Here is an 18,361-nt window from a genome sequence, read left to right as displayed (position 1 = left end):
ACTCAAAAAGCGTCCTGATATCCCGAATAAGATTATGAAACCAATTTTATGGTCGCATAATATATCTATTAACAACACAAAAAGCGTCTCAATAAAAACATATTAGGACACTTTTACTATGTTTTGACATGTGTTTACCTAATCGTAAATTTTTTATACACATACAAGCGTTCTTAAAAATTAATTTATAGGACCCTGATGATGAAACATTATAGTACCAAGAAAATGGTCCTAATATCCAAAACAAGATTATGAAACTAAATGTTATGGTCGCATAATATATCTATAAACAACTTAAACGTCCTAAAAAAACATATTATGACACTTTTACAATGTTCTATTTTATTTGTAGTGAAAGGTTAAAGTTATAAGACTCAAGTGTCAAGTGTCGTGTCAAGTTATGTTATAATAAAACTTAAACGAATAAGCGTCCTATAAAACAGATGTTTTATGACTCAAATATCAAATGTCCTATTAAGGTGTATTATAATAACACTACAATGATTAAGCGTCTTATAAAAGTTAAAGTGATAAGACTATGGTGTAAAATGTCCTTTTAAGTTGTGTTCTTATATGATATCGACTAGAAATGGTCCTATAATACCGAACATTTATGACTTAACTACGAATGTCCTATTAACTTATGATTTAATAAGACCTCCAGTGATCAAGTGTCCTATTACATTACTACATAATGAGACACCAACAACTATATATCTTATAGGTTACTTTATTAGGATTTAGATTTTAAGTGTCTTATTAAGTTATATGATAATACGACCCTAACGAATCATCCATCATATGTAATAACTTTTTAGGACACCGGTTCTGTGGCGTACATTGTAAAAGGACCCCAAATGTTCATTTGTCCTATTAAATATATATTTTTTATTTTACAAGTGTCCCACACAAAAGGTCCTAAAAAGCCCTTTTTGTTGTAGTGATGTCTTTCAGTTTCTTTTTTTCTTTTTCCATTTTTTTGCGATATATATATTTTTTTTGCACCCTAGTTGTTCACAATTAAATGGTTTCGTACCGAAAAGAATTCATGAAACGATTAAGATTACGTGGCGAGGAAGAGAACCACGTCAGGAGAGAATAGTGTTTGGAAATGGTTACATGTGTGGCCACTTTTTTCTAATAGATGAACAAAGAAATAGATAAATAAAATATTTAGCATCGTTGATATAAATAACACATTGTGTGGGTGACAGAGACCGGCTAGAATTTAATGATGCGACGATTTCAACTAAAAGAAGAGAACTATGTCATTAATATGGTTGGTTGGTTGGTTGGTTGGTTGGTTATCAATGTCGAAATGTCAATAAATAATATATGTAAAACTCGTGTCTTAGTTATCTTTATTAATAAGGGTAAGCAAGATGTTCTATCTACAGAAAATGTTGTTCATTAACTAATACTTAAACTAGACAAATTAATGTAAACTTAAAAGTTTGAGTTTATTATGAAAAGAGTGATCACTCCAGGTTTCAAATTCAACGATACAACTATTAACCTACTTTTATTTAGTGAGAAGTTATTAAGGGTGACTCTATGCATGATTAAATTAAATGATGATTAAGGAACAAGTTGTAAGGATTTCTCCTTGTCTAATCAGAAATCCAAATGTGCAAAACACGATTCAATATCGAAATGCTAATGACGTAAAGAAACCTAAGTCTAATGATATGAAACCAATGTTTACAACACAATCAGATTGTTTAAATGTTCAAACCACAAATTAAATCCACCATATCTTAAGATGTTAACGAATTCAATCCTAAAATCAGAATGACAACTAGAATTAATAGTTATCTTACATGAACCCTTCACACCCGGAGGTGATCACAGTGAAAATTAGCCTTCATCATAATATCTTCAAATTTGGACCTGGAATGGATAAACATTAATCGGGTGATGACTGGAAAATTTCTTTTTTTTTTATGAACATCACTAGAAATCCGTTCAAAAAAAACTATAAGGAACAGTATTTTCGAAGTAGGGTTACTTCCATTAAATAGATGACTGAAAAACAAGCTAGCAACCAAAAATGGCATACAACGTAAGCTACGCCCCATACAAAAGTCACCCTCAATTTGCCTTGCGTTGAAGGGGCTGAATGGCTGATCAAAATTTCCAAGTTTGTTCTAGGCTACGCCGTTAGCCAAAACTTTACTAATTTCTTCCTTATCTGTTCTATCTTCCTCTACATGCTTCCTACGTCTAGGATACAACTTAATTCTCACTATAAGTGTTCCAAGAAACTCGTTCAAGCTTCCATTAATTACATATACACAACTGCACACAGTCATTGCATTCAACACGATACATCCATTAAACCCAAACTTTTACCCACTCATCAGTTGGTGGAGATGAGAACAAAGCCACGAGGAAGAATGTTGTAGTGTTTGACCATTGTTCCATGCGGTGGGAATGTAGTGGTAGTGTTTGATAGTTTGATGTTGTGTTAATTAAAGATAAAAGAAATATAAGATGTTATTTGAAGGTTTCATAAAAAGGAACACGCGAAATCATCAATACCAAGAAAAACAAAGCAAATTATCAACCCACATAGCTGACTCGTGTTAAGAGGCAAGCCGAAAACAAGCTAAGTAAGAGATATTAAGTCGAGTCCGTCTTAAGAGTCTTCAAACAATTAATCAAATAAAAACAACCTCAATGCAACCAAACATCTCAAAACAAACCAAATGCTAACATAACCAACTACAACCTATGTTCAGCTTTGCTCTTCCGCGTATCCCGATTCCCTCTCCTCTTGTGCAGCAGCCATTAACTCATCAAAATTTTCTGTCTTTCCTAGTACAATTTCAATCTAAGCAAATAAGAAAAACAAGTAAATTACCAACAATTAATGATGGCAAAATATGAAGATGCCGTAACAAATTTTGGTAAAAACACGTAATATTATAGATCGGGTCAAAAAGTGTCATGTTGAATTAGCCATAGTTACTTTTTTCTTCACTTCACAAATTTGTTTATAAAAAATTAATACAGTAAATATTATTACATGCAAACTATACAATTACAATATGTGACAGGGTGAAAGATTATACAGTATATCTGTACAATAATACTTACCTTGGCCTTTTGAACTGGTCTTCCCCTAGATTCACCATTCATTTCAACAGTTGACGTCATTATTTCTGCATATTAACATATTGAGAATATTCAAATATAAATCTAAAATAACACATTTCAGTAATTGATTTACATAACAAGCATAACTTACTCTTTTCAACCGCAAAGCCATTGTTCTTCAAGATTTCAGCCACAGTGACAACAGTTGCAATTGCTGCAATTGATATCAATTTCATGAGTAACCACAGCTACAACTATATCATATATCCAAATTTTCTTGCATAATCTTCAATTAACTACATAATCTAGAAGGTTTTGAAGACCAAACTATGATCTTTTATAAAATTCTCACAAGATTACAGAAACTCGCACATTGGCATAACATTACATATGACTACTGTAAACAAACAGAACGTTCAGCGAAGAGTTCGTGAACCGTTCGCCGTGAAGTTAGTTTTGTGCATTTAGTTAAATGAGCGAACATAAACACATGTCTCATTGATGTTCGTTTAACGTTCGTTTATGTTCAATCATTTAAAGTCGTTTATTTTCATTCGTTGGCGTTCACTTATGTTCATTAGTTTACATTGATTTAAGTTCATTCATTTATTACACTCATTATGCTCACTTATGTTCGTTAGATTACATAGGCCTTTAAGCAAACCGAAAGTTGAGTGAACAGTTCGTGAGCCGTTCAGCGGGAAATTCGCCTATGTCCATTTATTTAGCGAACACGAACAAAACAAATTGTTCATTAAGTTAAACGAATGAACATGAACATATATCTCGTACGTTCATTTATGTCCGTTCATAACTTCATATAAATTTATTTATGCTCGTTAGTTTACAGTTTGTTCTTTTACGTTCATTAATATATTCATTAGGCCCATTACAAGTTAACATGTTTTTAATAGCTTTTTAGGCCCAACACATTGTTCTTCACAATACCTTTAACTAGTTTTAACTCAATTATGCTCATTCATCCATGTTCAGTTATGTCCGTCCATTTATGTTCGTGAACAGTTCATTTATATTGTTAACAGACGAGCGTATACAAGCACGGACACACTCATTTTCTTAATGAACAAGAAAACCATGTCCACTTAATATCCGTGTTCAATCGTTTGTTATCGAATCAGTTCATTTACAAGCCTAACATCACATAAAATTATCGAAAGCAAAACCGAAAAAGGTGTAGTTAATAAATAAATAAAAGATGAATACCCATTCCAAGAGCTGAAAGCTCAACTTCATTGTGCTGCTGCATATACCTCTGCAATTATAATAAAATACACAAAAACTGTATTCAAATTCACAATTGACAGCATACATACAGAAACAGGGTATTTGATTGTCATTACCTTAGCGAGATTGACGTAGAAGAAGAGAGGCTTTTTGGTGTTGGATACTTGAATTCGGTTTTTCCGGTTCGAATCAGAGGAGATGTTTACGTTGTTTACTCCCTCGGTTATCTCTTCCATCTTTTCCGATCGACTCCGACTCTGCAAACCCTAGCCCCCAATGTTATTATTATTATTATTATATTGTGTGTGAAGATTGAGGTATAGTTATATCTATTGCATTGCTGACTTGTACAGTATAAATTAAATTCAAGTTTTCTTTTTTATAACGACAATTTTCTTTGTGTTTTCGACTACCACACTTCTTAAAGTGAAGAGCCTCGTTGTCCACTCCTAACAACTATTTTGTCTTATGTTGATTAGAAATAGGTACATGTTGCTCGAAATCAAATAAAGGAATTGGAAAGGCTGAAAAAAGCGGGAAACCAACTTGGCTGATATACACGTGGTAAAAGACCGTCTTTTATATTATATTGCTATATGTTTATAAGTACTTATTATTCCAATTATTGACGCTTTTGTTGCCTTAGGTAAAGCTCGGGAATGGATTTACAAGGTTGAAGATCAAGGGCTCGAGACAGAACACTAATACACTGGTTATCAAGTTAATGATTTCAGTGTTTTGTATATGCGTCTACATTTTGTTTGTCAATGATTGTTTTCATCTAAAGATCTAACGTAGTTGAAATGCAAAGAGTTTTGTAAATTAGCCTTGAATAGGTCATGAATTTTGAAAGAATTTTTTGAGATCGTATTTTCTATGATCAAATATGTTATAAAGTCGGTGTGTTACATATACTGTGTCATATATTATGTGATTTCCCTAAAACATTTTAACCAATTATCTCATTGACTTCGATATTTACTCTTAAAACATTTTTGTCTAAATCTTTAAAGATTATTCAGTTAATAAAAAGTGTGATAATTAATTATGTCCCTTATAGGATCAAAGACTTAAAAGTAAAATTGAAACAAACCAAATACGACGAGTAGTGGGGTCCTGAGTTAAGCCTCTGCTATTAAATGTAAATCATAATTGAAAAACAACTAAGTTGTGACAATACCGAGAAGATGAACTGACCCACTGCAACACCTAATGTAAATCACACATCGGCCGTGGACAAAAGTGATTCTTTGTTCATATTAAATGTCATTTTCTCAAATTACCAACACGTTTTGGGTTTAGTCAGTTGTAGAAACTCAACAATTAAGAATGCTTAGGTGGAAGCAGGTATATAGGATGAGTGACCTTCTGGGAAGTTTCCATCGAGGAAACAAAAAACAAATCCGTGAGTTCAAAAATAGGGGCAAAACAGACAATATTTATGATACAATAGGCCGGATGTTACAAAGCAAAAAACAAACATCATTTTACCCTCAAATGAATGTGTAATTAATATATATTAAATTTTTTCAATAATAGTTCCCGAAGAAAATCAGCAAGCTAAGTCCATGTGAATGAATTTTGCGTGTCAAGCTAACATACCAACTTAAAGATTAACAATAAATCAAATAATAATGACTATAACAGATAATAACTCGGAGGAAAAACTATTACCGTACGTTGAAAACATATAAAATCGAAATAATTGGGTAATTAATGCATTAAATATTTCAAAGAACAATTATTGAAGAAAGTAACGAACCATTTTTGTGTGAGTGAATCAGATTTGTGTGTTAGGTTGATTAAGTGTTAAAAACATGTTCTATTTATATGTTGCATGTGATTTAATTTATCAATAAATGAAGAAATATTTGTTTTAAATAATATCAACTATGTCATATTGACAAATAACAACTTCAACTTAATATTGGCTGGTAACTGTCTCAAATCCAACGGTGCACGATTAGTGGATGGTTAACTCCGTTAGTATGATGTTTACGTGGCACGCCTAACAGATGCCACATAATGGTGCCACATAGATTTTTTTTGACAACAAGGTGTGCCACGTAAGCATCAGATTAATGGAGTTAACCATCCACTAGTCACGGACCGTTAGAAACATAATACACCTTTAATTTGGGACAACTACCAACCAAATGTTAAGTTGAAATTGTTATTTGTCAATATAGCATACATAGTTTCTTCATTGGCGTCATCCGTGCATTAAGCTCGAACTAATTCTTTTTCTCAGTTTTTTCAAACTTCTGGAAAGATGGTTAAGGTTACTCCGATGCCAAAGCCACCGAGTGACCAAGAAACTCCGGTAACCACAACCTGTAACATCCTACTTTCGGTTATATTAATAAAATAAAGTTCGTTTATTTTATAGCGGGTCGTTATCGGTTTAGTTGAATAGAATACGAGATGGACCTGTGTTAGGTAAATAGATATGGGTTATGGACTTGGGTTATGGAGGAATGAAGGAAAGACCATGGGCTTAAGCCCATGATCAAAAATATATATACCCTTAATCCTCCATTTAATTCATTTACACATATCCCTTACACCATCCAAAACACACACTTAAGATTCTCTCTCTAGTTCTCTCTCTCTAAACCGATATCAAGAAGGAAACCGAGAACCGACCCGAGGTAATGATAGTATTTTATTGTTTGAGCTTAAATCCGTTAGATATAATCATGAAACGACGAGCCGACACTGTTAAACCGTTTAAGTCACGAGATCCGGGTGGATTCGGGTATAAATCAAACCTATGATGAGCTTAGGAGTCACCCTAGCTCAGATCTGGATTGAACGGGACGAAAAACGGTGAAAAACGAGCTAAAACCCGTTTTTCCGGCAATGACGGCGACGGAAAGGCGGCGCCGGAAAGTGGTACGAGGTTAAGGGGGAATGTCAGGGATCTGACATTCCTGACCTAACCCTAGTTCGCTACAGGAATATAGCGAATTAAAGACGATTCGCTAGCTAGTTCGTCCATGGGAACATAGCGAACTGATTACAGTTCGTGTTCAATTCGTTAAGGGAAAGGGGTGACGAATCACCCTTGATTCGTTATGACCAGTTCGTTAAAGTAGATAACGAATTAGAAGGTCCAATTCGCTACTTGGACTGGTTCGCTACATGGACTGATTCGTTAAGAGTCCAGTTTGTTAAAGGTTCCAATTCGTTACAAGAACCAGTTCGTCATGGTAAGTCAGTTCGTTAAGGATAAGTAACGAATTAGAAGTTTAACAGAATGACAGAATGGTCCCTGGACTTAGAAAAGAATGATTTAATTACAAATAAACCATTGAACTTTTAAGTAGCATATTATTCAATGATTCAAAATGCTAATGGAAAATGTGATAAGACAGTTAATGAAAATAAAATTTTTCCCAGCCAGGGGCTCTGCCCCTTGGACCCCGCTAGGGGCTGCCGCCCCTAGAACCCCGCTGCCAGGGGCGCTGCCCCCGAACCCCCTTTCGTTGAGGGTAATAATTAAACTAGAAAGACGATATGTGTAGTGATAGTTATTGATACATATAATTATTATACAGTTAGTCGCGCACAGCTAAAGAAAGGGATAACCGTAAACGGTGAACGCAACCGCCTTGAGGTGAGTTTCTAGCCCCACTTCCTTGTTATTTTTTCGGGCTGTGTGCATACTCAATGTGATAGTTAATACATTTATCTTAAGTGGTAAGTATATGCCTTGTATGATTTATGTATGATGATTGTTTGACGGTGCGTGAACGATCTTCGGATATTCCATGTACCGTCAGGTGGTAGTTAAGATATGATTGATAAGTATGATAAAAGATAGGATGTATGTATGAATATATGATGTATGCATAATGTATGTATGTTATGATGATTGTACGTGAACGCTCTTCGGAGATTGCACGTATTGTCAAGGAAAGTATGTATGAACAGGTACGGTACAGTTACACGAAACAAAGGGACCAGACCCTAATAATATCTGTGATGTTAGTGACCAGACCCTAATAATATCTGTGATGTTAGGGACCAGACCCTAATAATATCTGTGATGTTAGGGACCAGTCCCTTATAATATCTGTGATGTTAGGGACCAGACCCTTATAATATCTGTGAGGTTATAGGGCGAAAGGCTCTTTAAAACGTATGATTATGTATGTAAAGGAAGTATGAAGGTAAGAATGAAAGTATATGCACTTACGTGTGTATGTAAGAAAGTTAAGAGGTTAAGTATGAAATGTAAGAAGGTATTGTATGATTATGTGATTAACTATAACTCACTCAGCGTAGCTGACTTTTAGTATGCACGCAGGTGAGTAGGATGAGGCAGCTCGCTTGAGGAGACACGTGGCACTGAATAAGGGGCTGGCATCGGAAGACTCAAGACGTTTAAGTTTAATGTTTTGTTTATTTTGAAAGACAAGATGTTGTTTTAAGACAATAGGTGTTTTGTTATGAAATGTTTTATGAAAGCTTTTATATTCCGCCAATGTTTTAATTAACTCTGATATTTAGAACTGCGTTTATGAGTAAATCCAACACGAAAGTAGGGCTACCGGTAACGGGGCCTTACACAACCCCAGCTACTGGGGGGAACACCGGTGAATACACGATCTTTACGAACACTACCCCGGTTACCCAAGCCAGGGCAAGTGCAGTAAACAATCCTCCCCTGGGATTCATTGATACCTAGGTGGAGAAGCAACAGACGATACTTCCCCAACAAACACTTGAACAAGTTAAAGCTTGGGCGGAAGCACGTCAAAAAGAATTTCAAGCTGAGTTGGACGAACGTTTACGTTCACTCCAGCAGACCAATGACAAATTAGGAAGCACTCGACAACAGCTCAACATGAGCAACGATTGCGAGTATGTGGATGGTGAAGATTGGGAAGAATCTGACAGTGACGCAAACCCTCGTCATAAGGCGAAAGGGAAGCGTAAAGAAGACTTCCACTCGAAGAGAAATTTCGAGGAAACCTTCAAACCAAAGAACACGGGGGGAAACCCACGTGACTTTTCCAAAACTTTCAGACCAACTGTTGCGAATGCGGGAACGTCCAAATTCGCAAGGGATATTGCGAAAGCAATCGCTCCAAAGAGTGCCAAACAGATGTCCAACATAGGCACTTATGATGGCATATCTGACCCGACGATCACCTGAATAGATTTATAGCGGGGGCAACCGTCAGTAATTGGACGGAACCCACGTGGTGTTACATGTTCCAAATGACGCTCGTCGGCGCAGCCAGAGCGTGGTTTGATCGTCTACCGGTCCACCACATCTATGATTGGGCAGACTTCCAGCACAAGTTCAGCCAGCACTTCAGCCAACAAAGAAAATATACTGAAGAGCAGTGGACGATCCTCAACTGCGTCCGAGAGGAAGACGAATCTTTGCTAGACTTCATCACTCGCTTCAACTCAAAGAAGCTAAGTCTGGGCACCATTAGCGAAGACCTTGTTCGCGCCGCTTTCATCCAGGGCGCTGAGTACCCAGATTTCATCCGCACGTTGACGGGTAAAGATGGCATGCCATCCACGTGGGATGCCATCATGACGGCAGCTAAACGCTTCGCCGAGACGGAGAAGCAACTGGGTAGAAATCTTCCCCAGAGCACAAACCTCTACACGCAGAGAACAAGAGAAATAACGTCCGTACCGCCCGACAAAATAAGAAGAGGAAGCTTGGTATTTAGCAGTCAAGGATAAACTTTGACACCTCATCCAGCTCTCGCCCTCTCTTAGGCGGAAGGGACAACACGCACTCGTCAAACCGGAATCCCAGATGGACGCCACTCACCAAAAGCGTCACCGAGATATTTGCCACCGAGAAACTCCCATGGCCAAAGGCTCCAATAATCCGACAGCGTCATAACGCTGATCAGAGCAAATCCTGTGACTTCCACGGGACCAAAGGCCACACCACGGAGGAATGCACATCTTTGAAGGATATCGTCGAAACATTCGTCAAAGATGGAAAACTCACGCACCTCGTGGCGTCAATCAAGAACGGAGGGAGGAATGACAATCGGTACAAGGGCAATGGACGAAAGCCCGTCGACATCAGCATTCACAAGGTTCATGGCAACGTCAGAGGAAGAAAACGACGTACAACAGAGCCAAGTGCGTGGAAAGAAGCTGAAGTGCGCTTCCCGCGTGTGCCAGGAGGGCCCAACAAAGAAGGCCCCATAATCATCAAAAGCCAGCTGGGGCACTACATCACATCCCGCACTCTTGCGGATAACGGCGCTTCGTCAACGGTCATGTACAGGCAGTTCTTCGACAAGCTAGACGACGAAGACAAAGAACGCTTAGAAACAGTTTACGCCTCGATGGAAGGGTTCGATGGCAGCACAAACACCCCCCTTGGGTATGAAAAAAAAGGCTCGAATGGTATGATCCCTCCGTCACCCTAGAATGAAAGGGGTGATCTCGTAGTTCTTGGTCTGTGAAGATGCGTTGTTAGGTGCTCCATTCAATCCACAAAATAATTTGATCTATGGACAGCATCATTGTGGCAAAGGTCGTAATGCCAGAGGAATCATTCGGGTTTATTTGAAAATAGCTAAAATATAGCATTTTCTGGAGACATAAGAATTTTTCGGCTGGCCATATATACGGCATATGCCGTCATAAGCGGGAATAGGAAGACCCTCCTTTCAATTCTCCTTTTGACCTAATTCCTAGCTTTATCCTGCATTGCTTTCAAAGGGGATAATAACTATAAATTCTTGCCTTACACGCTTAACAATAAGGACTTCCAACTCACTTCCTCACTACTAGAGAAAGGCTAGTGAAGTACTTCTCGGGACTTACCTTTTATTCTTTCTCTGCTCTTCTTGCTTATCACTGACTTTCCTTCGCCCTTCGCGGCTGCTAGTGAAGTGGCAACTGGATTGCCTAGTGAAATGTGATCTCGATATCCTTCCCCGTCACTCTCACAGACGGGAAGTACTCCCGCACAGAAGACGTGGACTTCGTTGTAATGAGGAAGCCACACCACACATACGACATTCTCTTTGGGAGAGATGGGATGACAAGATTTAATGCAGTGGTGTCTTCGGTCCATGGGATGATGGGATGGCCAACAGCTGAGGGTGTCGCGATGATCACGGGTATTCCCCAGGTATGCATCGCATCTGTCTCATCTAAACCCAAACCAAAGATGGCTAAACCAACCATTACCGAGCCGGAAGAATGGGCCTTCAATGGCAAGTACCCTGACCAGGCCGTCACCATTGGCCCAACGATCACTAATCCCACGCGCACCTTACTCAAACACTTATTGCAAGAAAATGCTGACATCTTCGCGTGTACACCAGCTGACATGACTGGTGTACCCCGAAGTAAGGCGGAGCATAAGCTCAAGTGTGACCCGGCTTTTACGCCGGTCATACAAAAGCGTCGCGTAATGGGTACGGAACAGGCTAACGCGTGTAGAACCCAAGTTAAGGAACTCCTTGACGCAGGCATCGTACGCGTTAGTAAATATCAAACATGGGTTTCAAATCCCGTCATGGTACCGAAATCCAACAAACAATGGCGCATGTGCATAGATTTTAAAGACCTAAACAAAGCATGCCCCAAGGATTGTTACCCGTTACCCGAAATTGACCTTAAGGTAGATTCATTAGCACCGTTTCGCCTTAAATGCTTCCTTGATGCGTATAAAGGGTACCATTAAATCCACATGACTGTTGATGATCAGGATAAAACCGCATTTCGGACGCCCGATGGCACATTTTGTTACCAAATGATGCCATTCGGACTAAAGAATGCCGGATCCACATACCAACGCCTGATAGACAAAGAGTTTCATGCCCAAATCGGGAGGAACTTGGAAGTTTACATGGATGACTTGGTCATCAAAAGCCTTGAGCCAGAGGCGATGTTGACAGACATCGAAGAAACTTTCAACACGCTCAAAAAAATAAACATGAAGCTCAACCCGAGCAAGTGTTCCTTTGGGATGGAAGAAGGGAAGTTCTTAGGAGTCATCGTTACCAAAGATGGCTTCAGAGCGAATCCTGAAAAGGTCGAAGTCATTATGAAGATGGAATCACCTACTACCATCAAACAGGTTCAGACACTGAATGGACGACTAGTCGCACTTAACCGCTTTCTGGCAAACCATGCGGATAGGTCGTTCCCATTCGTGTCAACATTGAGAAATTGCTTGAAGAAAACGCACTTCCGCTGGACCGCTGGCCCCGGTCTGGGAAGGGCCATACATTATTAAAGAAATTTTGGGAAAGGGCGCATACCGGCTCGAAAGGCTCGATGGCACCCCCATCCCAAGAAAATGGAATGGAGCTCAATTACGCAGATGTTACATGTAGATCAATTCCAAACTTGTAAAGAAAAGGCCTAGAGCCACTTCTAATGGAAATGATTCTCCTTATCACATTGTGTTGATAGCCTTACCTTTATACTTATGAACTGACCACACTGATATGCCGGTATTCACCGCATAAATAAGTGAGGGAGGAAGTAAGTCGTTGCGTGTGGAAAGCGGCACAACCCGCATAAACACAAAAACAACAAATATTTCTAAGGGGAAGATGAGGAAAACCTTCACGCAGGTCAGATATAGATGAAGTTTAGTCATCCTACTAAGTGAAAGTGACGGTCCTACCCGCACAATCATGATAGAGGAAACAGAACATTAACCTATTATTTGACACGCGCCGAAAGGTTAACTTATTCAAAACACTTAGAAATTGCTAAGTTAAACTAAAATATGCATGAGCAAATCATATAATGTTTACAAGGCAAGGCGTTAACAAAATATTTTTATTCACAATAAAAGTTGTTCAAACATTACAAAATGGCTAGCTATCTACCCGCCTACAAAAAATACAAATCTATCCTAACGGTTGGGAGGAATCTCAAGATTCAAGCTTCGGGACCACTTCCTCCAAACCCACTTGAACCCGCACCATCAGTCGGCTGCGGTGGTTCGAGGAAAGCTTTGAGAACAGCTAGCCCGTCATCAGCAGCAGCAACTTCATTCACCTTCTCCACAACCGGATGCGGGAAGGCAGCATACTGGTTCACAGCTTGGTCATAGGCAGCTTCAGTATCAACATCGTGTAAAGGAAAATTGGAAGGAGAGATGCCTTTCTCTGCAAATCCTAGACCAAGCAAGAAACCAGCCTTCTCCCCATCCTCATGAGAAGCGTTGAGGGCTGCTCTCATGGCATCATCATAGGATGTGTTCGCGAATATCCGATGCACAATCTACAATAAAAAATATATATAAAAAACTTTTCTAAGTATAAAGAAAAGCGCAAAGAAAAAGAAATTATGGAGCTACGCATACCTGCAGCAACGCTTCTCGTAGAAGCCAATCCTTATTAGATAGAGCTTCTTGAAGGGTAGCTTGAGCTTGATCGCGGGCGCGTTCGGCTTCATTCTTGTTAAGGTTGGCAAGCAACACGTCCTTGGCAGCAGCCTCTTCAACGCCTTTAAGCTTGCGCTCAGTGCGATCAAGCATACCCCTCTGATCCAAAAGCTCCTGTAGCTTCTTGGCATCTTCTAAAGCCAAAGCCTCATGAGCCTGCTGAAGCTTCTCCAGTTTGGCTTTAAGCTCTTCATTCTCAACGCGCAGAGGCTCAGCAACGGCTTCGGCTTTGGTGGCCCTTTCGGTGGCATTACGCGCAGTTTCCTTAGCCAACTTAAGCTGTTCATTAACAGCTTGGGTAGCCTTGGAACTGGCCTCATGCCTGGCTTGGATCTCGGCCTCAAGGTCTTTGAAGGCCTTCTCCTTCTCCGCAGCGATGGCGGCAAGCCTCTTGTTTTCCTCCCGCAGCGATCGCGCCTGAGCCACCTCCAGGCTACGCGCAGTCTTTAACTTGTCGTTTTCACGACAAAGTAACTCGACACGCGGCTGCATCCGGGCGAGAAGGATTCGAAGCTCATTGGACAACCTACCCTCCTGGTAGCTAGCCATTGCCTCCCCCAAAGCACCGCTTGGAGTGGCATGGCGCGCCCAGTTGACGCAGTCCGCAGCCGTCCTTAGAGTTGTCCCCCGGCGGATATTCCACCTTGGAGCATACACCTCATTGGAATCCGAAACTGCAAAAACAAAAAACAGTTAGGAAAAAATGATAAGAATGGATAATATGCCAAAATAACCCCACGCACTTGTAGGGTCGATAACAGGCCGATAGCCGCTAAACCCATCACCTGAACCTAAAGGATATCCATCCAAGAGGTCAAGGAGATGGGAAGGAGGCAAAGGTGGGACTCCCTCATCAACAAAGGTAAGTCTAGAGGTTCCAACTCTAAACATACCTGGAGAACTGGCCCCAACAGAGGTAGTCGCTGACGCCGAATGCGACAATGCAGAAGCCATTGAGGTAGACACCATCGGAGATGAACTCATTTGAGGTGAACTCATAACCGTGGTAGCAGCCGCAGATGAGCTCGCGGAAAATGTCACCGCCGGTCCGGTGGAGGATGTAGTAAAAATGGCACTGACGGCCGGCGGAGATGACGTCATAACTGGAACAGTTGCTTCAACAGTATGAGCAACTGAACCAGCACCAGAAACAGGCGCAGCCTCCCGGGTCATCGCCTCAGATAGGTTGACCAAACCTATCGTCGTGGGTCCTGAACCGCTGCCTCCCGCACCGCCCTTGAAAGCGGATAAGTCCACTCCTGCATGAAGAAGTTTAAGATATTAAAAACAAAGGCGGAAGGAAATGCGGAAAAGGTGAACAAAAAAATATACTTACTGGCTTTCTTGATCCTGAAAGACCTGACAGGCGGAAATAGACCCGATGGGACTGGCCTCTTCACGCCAGTCACCTGCGCAATGCTTGGTGGCTTGGAAGTGACAGTTGTCTCAACCTCTGAGACAATGGTCTCGTCACCACCACCAAGGTTCCCCGCCGCCTCCTCACTTTCAGTCTCGGAATCAGACTGATTCCCCAGGTCGACGACGGAAGCAACCTTCGCCTTGCCCTTCACACCAGCAGCCTTCTTCTTCCTCACAAAGAAAGGCCCATCTGCGGATCCCTCATCAGAAGATGACAAAATCAGAGGAATTCCAGCAGAAGTTTGAGCATGAAGAGGACGAGGATTAAAGAACTCCTTACCTGGCCGGGTGGCGCTCAAAATCTCGTGGCCTGGCGGATAGACCTCTACGAATTTATCCGCCGTTTGCTCCAAAATGGGCAACTCGTTCTCATCGAGATCACGAGTACCCAACCGTGCGGGACCACCATTCTCCCGCGGATGCAAGAGCGACTGTAAGTTGTTTCCCTCTGAAATAAAAAAAAGATAACAATGTTAGAAGAAAAACCCTAAACCAACACAAAAGACGGAGCATACCGTAAGGAATATAGCTCAAACCGTATTCAAGGACGATGGGTATTTGCAGCGTCCCAGACCCGGCATCCTTCCACACGCGGCTCATCCTAAGCATCACCATCCCAGACTCCGCGAAGCGATAAACCGGAGTCTGGATCTGGGAGATCTTGGTGAACCATTCCGTCTCCTGGTAATTGGAGGCGTGAAGGTTAGGGAGTGCCCTCCCATTCTTGAACGTCATCGCGATGGGGATGACGCGAGCGGAGATGTAGAAAAACTCCCGCTTCCAAGAACGAAGACTACGCTCGGTAGCGCAGATCTTCAACCCCTTGATCCGAGTAACAAGGGTATACCAACCCTGGATGCACCTCCAGGTGTAGAAGGTCATCAGACTGTCGACGCGGTGCTCGATGCCCAAAATACGGCACACCCCATTCGAAATGGCGAACTTTAGCAATCGCCATTGGGTGCACCTCCGTCAAATGCACACCGTGTTTCTTCAAAACACGGTATAACGAACTTCGTTAATGGGAATCTTAGATTCCCATATATGAAGAACGAGGCGTAAACCCTTATCTTGCCCTTAGGGGCATCGTACACCGTCTGGTTGGGCTCCGGAAACTCTGGCTCATACGGCTCCAGCATGAACTTCTTGACGATGTAATGGTACATATCGACAGAAAGAGTACACTGGCACTCGCCAGCAGTACTCTTGTCGTCCTTATCGGACGTAGACGTCGGGTTCTCGAGGTAAACGTCAGACTCCTCGACGTTAATCTCGGGATCATGAGTAGAAGACATTTTTTAAAAAGTTAAAGAAAGCGGTTTCAGAAGAATGCTCGCCGGAAAAGATGAGTATTCACCGGAAATCGCTTAAGAGGAAAAGAAGAGTGAAGTGAAGGTATGGGATGAGATGCACCCTCTCCCCCCTTATATACTCATCGCAATGAATGCGATGAATTTAATGCGGAGGAGAGAGAGAGAGCGCAGGTGCAATGAAACGGCGACACGTGTGGATAAAGCAAGCTGGCAACAGGTGTCAGAATGGCGTGTGACATGAAACTCACACCCACGCGCCTGAAAAAGCGTCCTGATTGACCACATGCTATCACGTCGTCATAACTTCCTGCACGTCCTGAAACATTCAGAAGACGCCAACGTCCCTTCAGCCGTTTGGATTGTCCTTATCCTTTCACCAACTCTTCGAATTTCAGAAAGATTCAAAAAGATTCAAAAATAAGAGGGAATATACCCCCTTACCTTGGAAAACAAGAAACCATAAAACAAGTGCGGGTACAGTGTCAAGGCGAAACCCTTCACATACTTAGCACTTACATGGAATTGAAGCCAAGAAGATACCTTGGAAAACAAGGAACCGTAAGACAAGTGCGGGTACAGTGTCAAGGCGAAACCCTTCACATACTCAACACCTGCAGGGAATTGAACCCAGGATGGATCTTATGGATCATGCTTGCGGAAAGGGAAATAACACCACCGCATGGCGGGAACGTTGAGAACTAGATTGTTTGAAGCTTCAAGGTGGAATTGGCTGTTTAACATAACTGATCACTATGTCTAAAACTACCAATACCCCGTGAAGAATCTATACAAGTGAAACTCAACGCTCCCGACTTGCGAAGAGGTTACACACCTACCCGCATCATATCCAAAGATCAGGCAGAAAAAATCGGGAATTTTCTGCAAGTGACATTAGGAAAACCGCGGGAAGAACCCCCACGGAGAACCTTAAAAAACGAAAACCTCTTTTTAAAACCCCTTGCTTAAAGTCCAAAAGTTCCTCTCACTTATTAACAATTCATGAGAAGAACAATGGACTGGGGGGACTTGAAGAGGTAGGTCCCCGCAAAGACCAGTTGGACCCGCAAGACACACCTTGAAGAGGTACGTCTACGCAAAGACCAACTTGATCCGCAGGACCCACCATGCTCAGAGATGAAGACCTTACACGCAATAAGCCAGCTGTTCCCGCAGGAAAGCCTCCCTTGGTACAGTACCCTGCCTGTTCCCGCAGCTATGGGTACAAGCCAAGAAGGAAGGCTACCCGCACTAACAGTAAGGCTACACGCATAAGGCACTAACTCTTATACTTCAGCAATGTCACCTGAAGGAATGAGCAGGGCGGGAATATTCCCGCCCAAAAGAGCCAGTCCGTACGCTTCTAGAAGATCTTTTGTACTATACCTACCAAGGTATGGACAAATAGACAAGATCTGACAAAAGCAGCCCATGAACCAATCACAGGTTGACAGCTCACCGACAATAGTACGAGGAGGAACACGCTCCAGTACAAAATGTCACTATCAGCCACTGCCTACCCACCAACTCCCATCGTGGCACGAACGTAGCCCGTGGTTGGTGGAAAAGGAATATTATATACAGCTGGCCGTACCTGCTTGGAAACCTACCTTTGGCTATAAATACTCCAACACCTTGGAACGGTATCATCATCTTATCTTCTCTCTAGCTATTTCTCTCAATATACACTTATATTCAGAGCAATCTAGTTTTATTCTCACGCCGGAGGGTGGTCACAAGGAGGAACCCCCCCCATTCTCAGTGACGAGCTTACGGTGTCTGTTTTGCAGGTTGAGAAGAATAACCATCTTTGCCGGACCTAACCCTCGTGAGAAACATCTACTTAACCCCCAGATTATCCATAATCTGCCGGGGTCATTTA

At 41.3% G+C, this 18,361-nt stretch overlaps 1 protein-coding gene across 1 annotated transcript; it reads right to left on the bottom strand.

Moving 5' to 3' along the window:
• Positions 1 to 2,609: 2,609 nt before the first annotated feature.
• Positions 2,610 to 4,630, bottom strand: LOC143617729 (uncharacterized protein At2g34160-like). The gene is made up of 5 exons (XM_077090192.1): positions 4,461 to 4,630; positions 4,324 to 4,372; positions 3,251 to 3,313; positions 3,100 to 3,164; positions 2,610 to 2,833 (listed from the first exon to the last, which is right to left on the bottom strand). Exons 1-5 carry the CDS (start codon positions 4,578 to 4,580, stop codon positions 2,738 to 2,740), a joined length of 393 nt encoding a protein of 130 aa, XP_076946307.1. The 5' UTR covers positions 4,581 to 4,630; the 3' UTR covers positions 2,610 to 2,737.
• Between the last annotated feature and the right edge of the window lie 13,731 nt (positions 4,631 to 18,361).

Source organism: Bidens hawaiensis, unplaced genomic scaffold (assembly GCF_021521415.1).
Source record: "Bidens hawaiensis isolate Kalapana, Puna unplaced genomic scaffold, B.hawaiensis_p1.1 tig00057681_1, whole genome shotgun sequence".
NCBI classification, from domain to species: Eukaryota; Viridiplantae; Streptophyta; class Magnoliopsida; order Asterales; family Asteraceae; genus Bidens; species Bidens hawaiensis.
Note: the sequence above shows the minus strand (reverse complement) of the source record. Positions and strands in the feature narration are given on the sequence as shown.

Bases quoted from the DNA above. Each gene is read 5' to 3' on its own strand.
- LOC143617729 (XM_077090192.1), bottom strand. From the start codon at position 4,580: ATGGAAGAGATAACCGAGGGAGTAAACAACGTAAACATCTCCTCTGAT. The intron at 3,165-3,250 runs GTAAGTTATGCT...GTTAATATGCAG, and splicing joins TGGCTTTGCGGTTGAAAAGA to AAATAATGACGTCAACTGTT. The intron at 2,834-3,099 runs GTAAGTATTATT...TTATTTGCTTAG, and splicing joins GACCAGTTCAAAAGGCCAAG to ATTGAAATTGTACTAGGAAA.